Genomic DNA, 12,961 nt, shown 5'->3' with positions numbered 1-12,961 from the left:
GACAGGTGGGTGGACAGGTAGGTAGGTGGGTGGATGGATGGATGGGTGGATGTGGATGAACAGGAGGATGGATGGGTAGATTTGTGGATGGATGATGGGTGGGTGCATTGATGGAGGATGGATGGGTGGGTGGATGTATGGAGGATGGGTTGATAGATGGGTGGAGATGTAGTTAGATGGGTGGATGGATAGATAAGTGGATGGAAGGATGGGGGATGGGGAATGGGCGCACATATGAATGGATAAGTGGATAGATGGGTGGACGGATGGATTCCAGGTGCCTGGATGGAAACAAAGGGGAATGGAGGGAAGGAATGAATACCCTGGCTTTCCATGAGCTACGGGGCTAAGTTGTATTCTCAAGGCTGAGAGAATCACTGTTGAGAGCATGATCTCAGGAGTGGTTATTGCTGGTCTCCTGCCCTCTGTGTGTGCAGTGCCTGGTAGGCATACGTGCAGTGGGCCCTGGCTCTCTGGATGCTCAGCCAGGTTTGCAAACCTCTGGTCCACACTTTTGCCTCCACATCTTTGCCCAGCTTGCTCCTTTGTCCTGGAGTGTCCTCTCTTGTCTTCTCATAGCTTCACTCACATCTCCTTCATGGAATCCTCCCTGACCCGTAGCCCACAGAGGCTGGCCCTGCTCCTGTTCCTTGAAACTTGATGTAGTGTTGCTAAATGTTCTCTGGGTCTTCAGGTATTAGATCCCCTGGAGATCTGGGCTGTGCTTGGTGCTGCTCAGCACCCCTGTGTCCAGGCTGAGGGAGATACCATCTGGGCTTATTCTCCTCAAGCCGTTGGCCACAGCCAAGAATGCTGCTGCCGACTCTGAAGGAACACTGTCAATCAAGCTGAGCACAGCTCAGAAATGTGCAGACGTGCCTTAGCTGGCCTGGCCAGGCCATGGCAGGGCCAGAATTCAGATGCAGCCTCTGCCATCTGAGTCTACATTCCCTGCTGCCCTGCGTGGCAGCTGACCCAGCCCCCAGTAGATCACCCAGCTATGTGCCAACCTCTGCTCACCCTCTTCTGCTGGGGACCCATGCAGCTGCTGCCTGGCAGAGAATGTATCCATGTGCATGTCCAATTGTGTGTCTGTGTCTCTGTGCACATGTATACAGTATAGTGTGTCATGTGCATGTGTATGTAGTACAGTGTGTTTGTGTGCAAGGTGTGTGCATATGCATGCAATATGATATAGTGTGTTTGCACATGTATGTGGTGTGGCGTATGTCTGTGTGCATCTATGTAGTATAGTGTGTGCATGCATGTAGTGTGGTATGTCGTGCTCGTGTGCACATGCATGGCATGCTATGTGAGTGGGTTGTGCACACATGTATGCAGTATGCTGTGTGGTGTGTTTCATGCGCATGTGTGTATGATGGTGTGCATGTATGTACTGTGGTATGCATCTTGTACATGTATGCTGTGTGTGCATGCATGTAGTATGGTGTGTATCATGGGCACATGTGTGTAACGTGTGTGCATGCACATAGCATGGTGTGTGTCATGAGCATGTGTGTTGCATGGTGTGTACATGCATGTGGTATGGTGTGTATCATGGGCACATGTGTGTAACATGGTGTGTCCGTGCATGTAGTACGTTGTGTGTTGTGGCCATGAGTGTTGCATGGTGCACACACATGTGTGTTGTATGGTGTGTGTAGCATGCCTGTGTGTGAACTACAGTGTGTGCATATTTGTGGTGTAGTGTGTGCATGCATGCATGTAGTGTGTTATGTGTCACGGGCACATGTGTGTAGCATGGAGTGTGTGTAGCCTGCATGTGTGTGCAGTGTGGTGTGTAGTGTGCATGTGTGTGCAGTGTGGTGTGTGTGCATGCATACAGTGTGTTACGTGTCACGTGTACCCGTGTAGCATGGTGTGTGTGTAGCGTGCATGTGTGTGCAATGTGGTGTGTGCATGTATGTGGTGTGCGTGCATGCATGTGGTATGTGTCACAGGCACACATGTGTAGCATGGTGTATGTGTAGTGTGCATGTGTGTGCATGCATGTAGTGTGTTACATGTCACATGCACAAGTGTATCACAGTGTGTGTGTGTCACATGCATGTGTATGCAGTGTGGTGTGTGTGTGCATGTGTGTACAGTGTGTAGCATGTGTGTGCAGTGTGGTGTGTGCATGTATGTGGTGTGTGTGTGCGTACATGTAGTCTGTTATGTGTCATGGGCACAAGAGTGTATCATGGTGTGTGTGTGTAGCATGCATGTGTGTGCAGTGTGGTGTGTGCATGTATGTGGTGTGTGCATGCATGCGTGTAGTGTGTTACATGTCATGGGCACATGTGTGTAGCATGGTGCGTGTCTGCAGCACTGGATTGATTCTCAGTCTTTGGGTGAGAACAAGGCTTTCGGTGGGTGGTACTTTTTATTTTTTAATGTTCACAATGAAACATTTAAACATACAGAAAAGAGAGAATAAGAACAGCACATGCGAAGCTACATTAGCGAAACTACAGCAAGTTTCAAGGAATAGACTTTCCACCCCACCTCAGAAATGACCCACAACTGACTGGGCTCAGATTTACCTCTAAAAGATCAGGCCCCTCTTAACATGTAACCACAAAGCCTCGGCCACACTTGGAAACGTTCACAGCCACTCCCAGTCTGGGTGGGTGTGGACTGAGGGTTCGGGTCCCCCCTCTGCTGCCCAAATCTTGCTCTTCCAGCCATTTCCCTGCGGGATCTGAGTGAGATCCACACACCTGGCTGCCTCCATGCCTCCTGAGTTTCTTATGATCTCACACCCCCGACTCTCTTCCTTATGGTTTTTGTTGAAGAAAACCTGGTGGTTTGTCTCTGAGGCCAAGTCCAGGATAGTCAGGGGTACTGTCGGACTCAGGTTCCTACCAGGGCCCATCAGGGGCGTGTGGCCTCTGCTCCCCGACAGCCGTCAGTGGCCGCCACGAATCCTTGGAGCCGCCACGGTCGTCCTTGCCTCAGTTTGTGAGCAGGGCTCCCACTGTCAGGACAGCCACCCTCATTGACACCAGCCAGCCGCAGCAGACAGTCCCTGCGGACAGGGAGGTGGGAGGCTCAACTCCTTCTCTTCATCCACCCATTTTCAAAGCAGCGAGTGCATCCAGCATCCTCCACGCTAACCAGCGAGCTTGGTTTATGGTTTTATGAATTTAAGATTCACACGTCTTTGATGGGATTTGGTCCATTCTGCTGATGCCAACTGAAGCTCAGAAGGCGCCCCGGTCCTTGGCACCCAGCTCCGCTGGGCTCTGAGCTACTTCCTGGTGTGGCAGGATGCTCCAGCCCCTTCTGTGGGTTCCTGTCCCAAATCTGTGCAGCCCTTTGTCTGCAGAGCCCTGGCCAGCGAGGCCCTGTCTGGGCCCAGGCGGCCCGGGGAGCCCCCAGGTGCGTGTTCATCGTGCCTTCCTGAGGCCCGGGCTGCGACGGACCCACCATGCTGACTGCTGCAGCCAGCAGGTCTTTGAACCGGTCACCTCAAGTCCACCAGAAATGCTTCCCAGGGCCACGAAGAGCCTCCCAGGCTGACCCGGACCCTGATCCAAGGATCTCCGGCAGAGCGGACGAGGGGCTTCCTGAAGTGAGACTCAGCAGAGTGGAACCTACTTCCTACCCGCTAGAGAGGGGCCTTTTCAATTTTGAGAAAAACTTTAACCAGTGCCGAACCGAAACCCATTTGGCTTGAGTGCATTTGCTCAGGAGTCGCGTCTCCAGGGGGTTTTTGCGTCCGCTTCTCGCGAGTGGCCAGGCCCTGTCCCCACGTGAGGCGAGAGCCACCAGGATGCCCCTCGTGAGTGCAGGCGCCGTGGGAGCTACAGGCTCAGACCACACTGAGGCCTGGAGCAGGAAGCTGCAGCGTCCACCTCCTCGACCCGGCTCCCCGTCGCCCTGTGGCCCAAGTTGTGATCATTTCAAGCCTGATCAGCCTCCCTCTGGCCTGTTCCCCTCCACTGACAGCCAAGCCCAGCCAGGCAGGGCCACTTGGTGCTCCCAGGACAGCCTCCAGGTTCTCTGGCCCACAGGCCTGGAGAGCAGGCCCCACCCTCCCTTCCTCTGCCAGATGCCTGCCCGAGGTCCAGCCTTATCCTGCTGTCCTGGGGCCTCTGATGTCCTTGTTTCCTGAAAGGGGCCTTCCGTGACAACATGACCCCCAGGGAACTCACTCAAACAGCTGCTCTTAGCCGGCAGCTTCAATACTGCGGTTTCTGAGATTCCAGCACAGTCTTCCCACGGAAACCTGGCGGCTTAGTCAAATACGGCAGTTTCTGATTCCAGCACAGTTTCCCACAGGAATCTGTTTCTCCGTGTGTTGCCATCTCCCAACCCCGCAGGTGGCACACAGGTGTGTTTCCCTCCTTCAGGGCGCACCATCCTTCAGGCCAGAAGCTTCCAGAAGGCAGAAATGCTGAGCTCCCTGCAGCGATGCAAGGCAGGCCCCGTATGGCTCTGCACCTTGAGGGCCGACTGCGTCCTCTGGGCTCCGAGGGGCCGCTCTCCTGCGGCCATGCAGAGACCCGGAGATCTGAGGCTCCAAGGACAGCGTCGGGGCAGGAGGAGTCCTTCCTCATGGTGCCAGCCGGAGGGTGCTCTCCAAGTTCACACCCCAGAGAGTGAGGCTGCAAACAGATTAGGTCTGGATATTTTAAAATTATAAAAATATTAGCAGAAACAAAGGAAAGCTGTCCCTGTCGCATTGGGGTGGAGAACATCCTCCTACAAAGCTGCTGAACACAAACAAGTCGGATTCCACACGTTAGAGCGTAGAGCTCTGGGATGTGAGAAGATGCATAAACAACGTCAGAAGCCAGCAACAGACGCAGCAAGCGTGTGTGGCGACCGGGCTGAGGCGAGCCCTGATGTGCACAGGCACCCGGCAGCCCCACCTCAGCGGAGAAAGCACAGTCCTTGCCTAGGGATTTAGAGGAAAAAATTAAAACTACGAGTCGATACGAACAGATGCTTGGTCTCATTCATAATTACAAAAATGCAAATTAACTCGACTAGTGAGTGTCCCCTAACAGATTGGCAAAGCTGCAGAGACTGTGCCTGGGCTGCGGCTGGTGAGTACACCGGTCGGTCATTTATCAGGAGGGTTTGTCACAGCTGTCAGAATTGTAAGTATATGTGACCTGGGACCCAGCATCACCCTTCCTGGAATTGAGGGTTCGCACACCTGACGTGGCTGCACCGACATCACACAGGGCCCCCACCGACGCCACACGGGGCCCCCACTGACGCCACACGGGGCCTCCACCGACGTCACACAGGGCCTCCACTGACGTCACACAGGGCCCTCACCGACGCCACACGGGGCCCCCACTGACGCCACACGGGGCCCCCAGTGACGCCACACAGAGCCCCCACTGAAGCGTCGGTCATGACAACAGAACATGAGAAGCACCCACAGCGGCATCAGCGCAGAAGTGATGGACCCTGTGTGCCCAAACACGCATGTCACAGGTCCCCCAGGGAAGCGGATCCCGGCCCGGGCATGAGAGTGTGGCAGGTCCCCCCAGGATGGCACAGGAGACGCCAGGAGTTGGCAGCAGAGCAGCCATCGGGGCTCTTGGCCCAAGGTGCAAAGGCAGAGGTGGTGGTTGTGGCCAGTGCCAGGCGAGCCGTGAGGGGACAGGGAGGTGCCAGGTCCCCTACCAGAGGCACGTGCACAGCAGGGAGTCTGTGGGGATGGCCAGTGGCCAGGGACTGGTGTGCCAGGTGGGCTGCCCCAGGGCACCAGGCAGGGCGCAGGAGGGAGAGAATAGAGAAGAAGCAGAAATCGGCCTGCGGGGAGGCAGGGCCAGGCATGGGACAGAGAAGGTCAGTCTGGGTTCCTGATCTGGAAGGAGATTCACGTTGTGAAAAAGCCAGGATGCAGGGCAGAGTGCAGCTCGGGGGAGAGAAGAGATGCGTGTCCGGCTGCCTGTGTGTGCTGGGTGTGCACGTATGTGTCTGCATGTATGCCCACGTCTAGACTGGGAAGCCCCAGGACTGTCCACACACACACACACACACACACACACCAGACTGTGGAAGTGGAGCCATCTGCGAGGTGCCGTTCATGCCCCAGAGAAGAAAGTGTGGGGTGCTGCGTGCTCATGGTTTCTTTGTGACACTTTCTGTCTTGCTCAAATAAGACATCTCAGGAGAAAAAGGAGTTCGAGGCAGAATTGGATGAGCTTGGTGATGGTGGTTGGAGCCGGGCTCAGGTGGAGTCAGGGGCCCTGGGATCTGGCTGGGTCCCTGCAGCCTGACCCTGAGACAGACCCTGACAGAGAGGGGGAGTCGGCCAGGATGACCAGCTGGCCTGGGGCCCCGGGATTCAGGGCTTTCTGTGAAGACTGGACGCTCCCTGGTCACCCTGGACCTCACGACGGAGTGGAGAAGCAGGTCTCAGGGTTCTGTGACGTCATCTCGAGACCACCCAGGGAGATGCCTGGGGCCAGGGCAGCCCAGGACACGGATGCATGTCCACTCAGCCAGCCCAGGACACAGGTGCACGTCCACTCAGCCAGCCCAGGACACGGGTGCACGTCCACTCAGCCAGCCCAGGACACGGGTGCACGTCCACTCAGCCAGCCCAGGACACGGGTGCATGTCCAGTCAGCCAGCCCAGGACACAGGTGTGTGTCCACTCAGCCAGCCCAGGACACAGGTGCATGTCCACTCAGCCAGCCCAGGACACAGGTGCGTGTCCACTCAGCCAGCCCAGGACACGGGTGCACGTCCACTCAGCCAGTCCAGGACACAGGTGCGTGTCCACTCAGCCAGCCCAGGACGCGGTTGTGTGTCCAGTCAGCCAGCCCAGGATGCGGTTGCGTGTCCAGTCAGCCAGCCAGGACTAGAGTGGACACTGAGGGACACTTGGGGACCCCAGACTCCCCTTGGGAGGGGAGCACAGGTGTGGGGGCAGAACAGGCCCTGGGTCAGGTCCCAGCTCCACACGTGAGATGTGTGACCTGCGACGTGGCCCCGGGCAGGTTCCTGAGCCGCTCTGGGTTCTGCTGCTGCTTGTGGGGAAGGTGAAGCCCCACATGCAGCCGTCCTGGGAAGAAGCATCCGGTCCTGCAGTGCGGCCGTGTCCAGGGCAGACCTTGTGCAGAGCCCACGTCCTCAGGCGAGGGAGGAAAACCCAGACTTTCAAACAAAAAGAAAAACCCGTCTTTCCTTCTACTGAAATCCAGTTTTTGAAGTTTTGAAGTTTTCGACCTAAACACTGAAAGGCTCCACCCTTGAGAGACGCGGCAGCCGGAGGAGTCTGTGCCCCTCAAGGCTACTGTGGGCAGGAAGCCCGGAGGGGCAGGGCCATGAGCCAGCAGACCGGGCCCAAATGTGTGGGTGGCATGGGTGCGGGCGGCGTGGGCACGGACAGCGTGGGTGCAGGCGGCGTGGGTGCAGGTGGTGTGGGTGTGGGTGACATGGGCATGGGTGGCATGGGTGCGAGCAGTGCGGGCACGGACAGCGTGGGCGTGGGCAGTGTGGGCACAGGTGGCAAGGGTGTGGGTGGCGTGAGTGCAAGTGGTGTGGGCAGTGGGCACAGGTGGCAAGGGCGTGGGTGGCGTGGACATGGGTGGCGTGGGCGCCGGTGGCAAGAGCGTGGGTGGTGTGGGTGCGAGCAGCACGGGCGTGGGCGGCATGGGTGCGGGTCCTGCTTCCCCTCAGGGGAATCTCCACGATCCCTGAAACTCGAGCTCCTGGCCCAGAAAAGCGGTGGCCGCGGTCGGGGTGGCACAGACCCCAGAGCTGATGGCCCGTCATGCCCACAGGCGCACATCTACTCCCTGGGGGCCACACTGAAGGCCGCCCTCCAGTACGTGGCAGAGCCCACGCTGGAACTCAGGCTGAGCCCAGACCTCGAGGCGTTGCTGAGCCGGATGCAGGCGGAGGACCCCGGGGACCGGCCGGACCTTGAGGTAAGCGAGGCTGCCCTGGGCCGCCCCAGGTTGTGACCCTGACCTCACAGGCCCGGACATCGTGTGCTCACCCCACACGCGCCCGGCAGCCTCCCCTGGGTTCCGTGACCACAGTCCAATGGCTTTTTGCTTAAAGGAGGACTTGGTTTTGTATTGTCCATTTGGGTATGCAAGGTCTTGCTTGTGACAAGCCTCCTGGTTCTCTGCAACCCGGATGTGCTGCCTTTTCATACTGGAAAATGGGCAAGACAGGCGCAGGCAGGCTGTGGGGACTGTCCCCAGGTCACCTTCAAAGGATCCGGCCCTGTCGGGTGGGTGGCCACGGGAGATGGCCCCTCCTCCGAGCCTTCCTGTCTGAGGCACTCACGTCCCCAGAGCATCATCGCACTGTGTGAAGAGAAGCTGCAGCTCACGTCCTCCTGCCGCGTGTGCCGGAGCCTCTCTGCCGTGGGGAGAAGGGTCCTCTCCATCGAGTCCTTCGGAGCACTGCAGGGTGAGCTCTTGAACCCACACACATGCATCCTTGTGCGTGCACATATACCTGTATACCATGTATACACACGTGCACATGCTGCACACCCATGCACAGACACACTGCACACACACCCATGCACACACACCCACACCCACACATTCATACAGATCACACGCACTCATGTACTCACACAGCCACACACAAGTGTTCAAATAGATCACATGTGCCCCATACACACATATTCACACTTGCTCACAGTCACACACATGCAAATTCAGACATGCCCATTCACATTGCACACGCCCACACCAGAATGCACGCATTACATGCCCGCTGTCATGCCTACCACGTCCACTGTCTCATACGTGGTCAAACACGTGAACATGCTGGTCCTGTGCACACACCCATTTCCACACTCTTATGTGTATTGTGTTGATTGTGCCAGCCTTGCAGACACCCATGCGGGCAGAGGTGACTCTGGGTCAGCTTCAGAAGTCCGTGGCATTGGTGCCAGGCACATGGGTGTTAGTCTCATGGGCATTTACATAAATGGATGCGTTGATGTTTCACAGCTGATTTTCACCTGCCCCCACCACGGGTGCCAGGCGGGTGCGTTACAGAGCTGCGGCCGCAGCATTTGGGTGTTCATGGCTCACGCGGACTCTGGCGTCTCTCAGGCCGCCTTTGAACAGAGGCCATGTCTGTGGGGCCTCAGGAGGGTGGCCGGGGGCACAGTCCCGAGGAGCCTCACGGTGGCCGGCAGGGCCCTCCCTGCTGAGTGAGCACGTTTGCAGCTCAGGGTTTGTGCTGCTACGGGAGGGGCGCAGTGTGGAGCAGGCAGTTTGTGCATTGTGGAGTAGGCAGAACAGAGACACGCACAGCAGAGAGAGAGCAATGCTGTGTGTGGGAGGCGGCCACTGACGGCTGTAGCCACATCAGGTTCTTCCTGTGGGAACTCACGTGTGTAATCCTCGTGGAAAACGACGTGCCTTTGGGTGAGATAATTAGATAGTCCTCGGCTCCCATAGGAAGCCCCAGCAGGAAGCCCCACCTGGCCTGGGGAGAGGCAGCTCCAGCCTCTAGTTAGCCAGGATGATGTGATGAGTGGGGCAGGTGAGGAAGGCGGGAGCTCCTCCTGTGAGAGCCTGCACTGGGGTCTGTGGTCAGGGGAGGGGAGGGGCGCCCAGCAGCCGTGAGAGCCTGTGCTGGGGTCTGTGATGGGGGAGGGGAGGGGAGGGGAGGGGAGGGGAGAGGTGGGAGGAGAGGGGCAGGAGGGCGCCCAGCTGTGACCACGTCTTGCTTATGCCCAGATGTCAGCGAGAGCAGCTGGCGGGAGAGGCCTGTCCCAGGAAACGCTGGGCCCAGGAGGCCACCTGGGGACCCCCGTGCTGACCCAGAGGTTCTGCCGGCCCCCAAAGGCCCAGAGTCTGAGGCCAGCCGGGGCCCCAGAGCCTCCCCCACCAAGGCTCTGCTGTCCACCCCGGTGAGGAATGGCGAGAGCCACAGCCGGGAGGAGCTGGCCAGCCTCGTCCTGGATGCCGAGCGCACCCTCGGGGACCTGGACAGAGACGCCCTCAGGAGAAGCCGCCTGCGGAAAGTGCAGACGTTCCCCAGGCTGCTGTCCGACAGCCCGGAGGCCACCCCCTGCCTGCTGCTGACCCGCGGGAAAAGCCAGCTGCCCGTGTCGGAATTATTCCCTCCGGACCCCAGGAAGGCCTTTCTGGACAGGAAAAATGGCCTTTCTAGCTTCCAGGCTCAGCCCAAGTGCAGGCTGTGGCCAGAGCAGGAGCTGGAACACCAGCTGGGAGGGGTTCCCTGTGCAGGCCGCGGCGCGGACAGGAGCCCTGGGGTGCCCGGCAGTCCAGGACAGCCCGAGACTTCACACCCGAGTCCGGGGCCAGCAGAGGCCGGACCCCCAGCCTGCCCTGCAAACCCTCGAGATGCTGACGGTGAAGCCCAGACTCCCGGGGACGATGAGAGAATTCCGGAAGGAGCCAGGCAGCTGGAAGGTGCAGCCGCAGAGCAGGTGGGTGGCCGGGTTTTGCCGGGTCTTGTGTGTGGGCGGAGGGTCGGTGGTCAGTGAGTCTGAGCTGGGCCTCTCCACAGCCGCAAACGCTTTAACGCAGGGAATTAACCTTCTCCCTCGCTCCATAATTAAGACATTTTCGTTGAGCTGCCCCGTTTCTGAAGGAAGCTGTGGCTGTGGCTGGGGATGCCGCCACCCACGCACGGCCTCTCGGGTGGACATTTGCCTCTGGATGACCCAGAAGGCAGCCGCCTCCTCAGCCTGGCCCAGGCTCCTCGCACAGCCCTGCACGGCCGTCCTGAGGGTTAATTTTCTTCCGGGAAGCAAGGCCAGCAGCCCTGGCTCCATGACGTCGTGTCAGGGGCTGTGTCTCCCCAGTCCTGATGCTCACAGCCTTCCTCATCTTCCTGTTCTGCTGGTTTTAAAAGTTAGAAACCAAAGCTGTGGGCTGAGCTTGCTCATCTGTGGGGCTTGGTGGTGTCGGTGCTGGGCCACCTCCGCGGCCTCCACGGGGACACTGGGATCTGGAGCAGCTGCCCGGACGTGGCATCCGCGCAGGATGGGGCCTCCGCAGCCCAGTGCTGCCCCTGGTCAGCTGCTCCTCGTGAGAGATGGGGGATGCTACTGGAGCCAGTGTTCTGGGGGGCCTGGCCCGTCAGCCCCTCTGTCCAGCTGAAGACGCTTGGGCCAAGGCCTGGCCAAGGGCATTGCCCTCCTTGGCTCCTCGGTGAGCCCCCCCCAGCTGTGTCCCCGTGAGCAACTCAGGGCACGGACACCTGAAGCCAGCGGCCCGCACGCAAGTCCGTCTGCCAGGCGGTGCCTGGCCCGGGAACGGGGGTGCCCTCAAGCCACCTGTCCCACCAGGCCTTGTTGACCTGAAGGACAAGAGCAGACCGTTCTGTGGCTCGGGCTTTTCTGCATGTCCTGAGCACGTGTGCCCGTCACCCTCTACCACCCTCCCACTGCTCTCCCTGGCAGCACGCCATCCCACGCACAACAGCCTACCTTCCAGAAAGGTACACGGAGGGACAGGGTGGCTGAGCCACCTGTCGGAGGGTGGACTTTGGTCCCAGCTGTCCATGGGGCCTTGGAGTGGAGAGCGGCCTCCCAGGCTGAACGCATGCCTGGTGTCAGGGTGTGTGTGTGTGTGAGAAAATGCACTCAACAAAAGCCACCACTTTCACCCTCTGCAAGAGCCCAGCTCAGCGGCACCGTGTGTGTTCACGCTGTTGCACAGCTGTCCCCACCAGCCCACACAAAACCCCAACCCCCCAGCCCGGCCCCTGCACCCCAGCCCACCCTCCACCTCCATGAGCTCCGTCCAAGGGACCTCGTGAAAGTGGGATGGACAGTGCTTTGTGTCTGGTCTCTTCACTGAGCCCACTGTCTGCACAGTTCCTGCCCAGGGCAGCCTGCGTGAGAACGCTCCCCGTCCCAAGGCCAAGCGCCGTCCACCCTGACCCTGCATCCGTCCGTGGATGCCTGGGGGCTCCCCGCATTGGCTGTTTCGAGTCGTGCTGCTGCGAACATGGGTGTGCACATATGCGTGAGCCCTGCCCTCAGGTCCTCGGGGAATGTGGCCACATGGAGCTGCTGTCACCGGGGAGGCATATATTGAGCTTTTTGAGGAACAGCAGCAGTGTGGTCTGCAGTGGCTGCACCATGGGACATTTCCATCTACAGGGCCAAGGGCCCCAGTCTCCCCACGCCCCCCACATGCTGGATTTGACTTAGAGACCTCCCCAGCCCTTCTGTCAGGTGTGGAGCGGAGTGGGCCTCGCCCTGGCCTGTTCCCCGGACATGCCTCTGCAGGCAGCAGGCCCCGGCAAGCGGTGTCCACACTGACTTCCCCGCTCTCCTGTCCACAGTGGGTGTCTCTGCAGGACCTCCTGTCCCAGCTGGGCCGGCCCTTCCGGGAGTACGAGCTGTGGGCCCTGTGCCTGGCCTGCCTCCGCGCACTACAGATGCACCCCGAGCACCCAGGTGACGCATCCCCTCGCCATCCCATCGCCCCTCCGTCCTGTCCCCCTGCCGTCCCATCCCCTTGCTGTCCCATCGCCCCTCCGTCCTGTCCCCCTGCCGTCCCATCCCCCCGCCGTCCCATGTGTAATTGGCTCCCACCTGGGCCAAGGAACCCAGGGGCAGCCAGGACGGTGTCTCTGGTGGACGGAGCAGGCGGCTTCCGTCTGGAGCACCTTGGAGGTGCCTGCTGGGTTGCAGCACCAAGGGAGGTGTGGGGACAGATGCCTGCAAGGTGGGCCTTGAAACCGGTGACCCTGTCCTAAAGAGGAACGGGGACCTTGCCATGGCCCTCGCCCACACATTCTCAGCACAGTGATGTTGTCCCCAGGGAGGCAGCAGTTGGCTTTGGAGTGGGGAGGGAATCTTCAGCATTACACTGGTCTGCCCCGTCAGAGCCCAGCCCTGCCAGACATCTGGGCAGACAGATGGTGCATCTGTGACGTAAAACATCCTGAGGGTGATGAGGGCAGCATCTAAAAGGGCTGGGGGAGAGGCCGTGGGAGACACACCCGGCTCCAGTGTCCGTCCACT

The 12,961-nt window shown here is 59.3% G+C and overlaps 1 protein-coding gene across 1 annotated transcript in view; it reads left to right on the top strand.

Annotated features, from left to right (window-relative positions):
* Window positions 1-12,961, top strand: part of KNDC1 (kinase non-catalytic C-lobe domain containing 1) — a 57,679-nt gene that overhangs the window by 13,953 nt on the left and 30,765 nt on the right. The window contains exons 4-7 of the mRNA XM_023185843.2: window positions 7,761-7,907; window positions 8,283-8,400; window positions 9,693-10,408; window positions 12,277-12,391. Coding sequence (XP_023041611.2) covers window positions 7,761-7,907; window positions 8,283-8,400; window positions 9,693-10,408; window positions 12,277-12,391 — 1,096 coding nt within the window. The remainder of the gene's footprint in view (window positions 1-7,760; window positions 7,908-8,282; window positions 8,401-9,692; window positions 10,409-12,276; window positions 12,392-12,961) is intronic.

This window comes from Piliocolobus tephrosceles, chromosome 9 (genome assembly GCF_002776525.5).
Source record: "Piliocolobus tephrosceles isolate RC106 chromosome 9, ASM277652v3, whole genome shotgun sequence".
In the NCBI taxonomy this organism is placed as follows: Eukaryota; Metazoa; Chordata; class Mammalia; order Primates; family Cercopithecidae; genus Piliocolobus; species Piliocolobus tephrosceles.
This window is presented reverse-complemented; position numbering and strand designations above follow the sequence as displayed.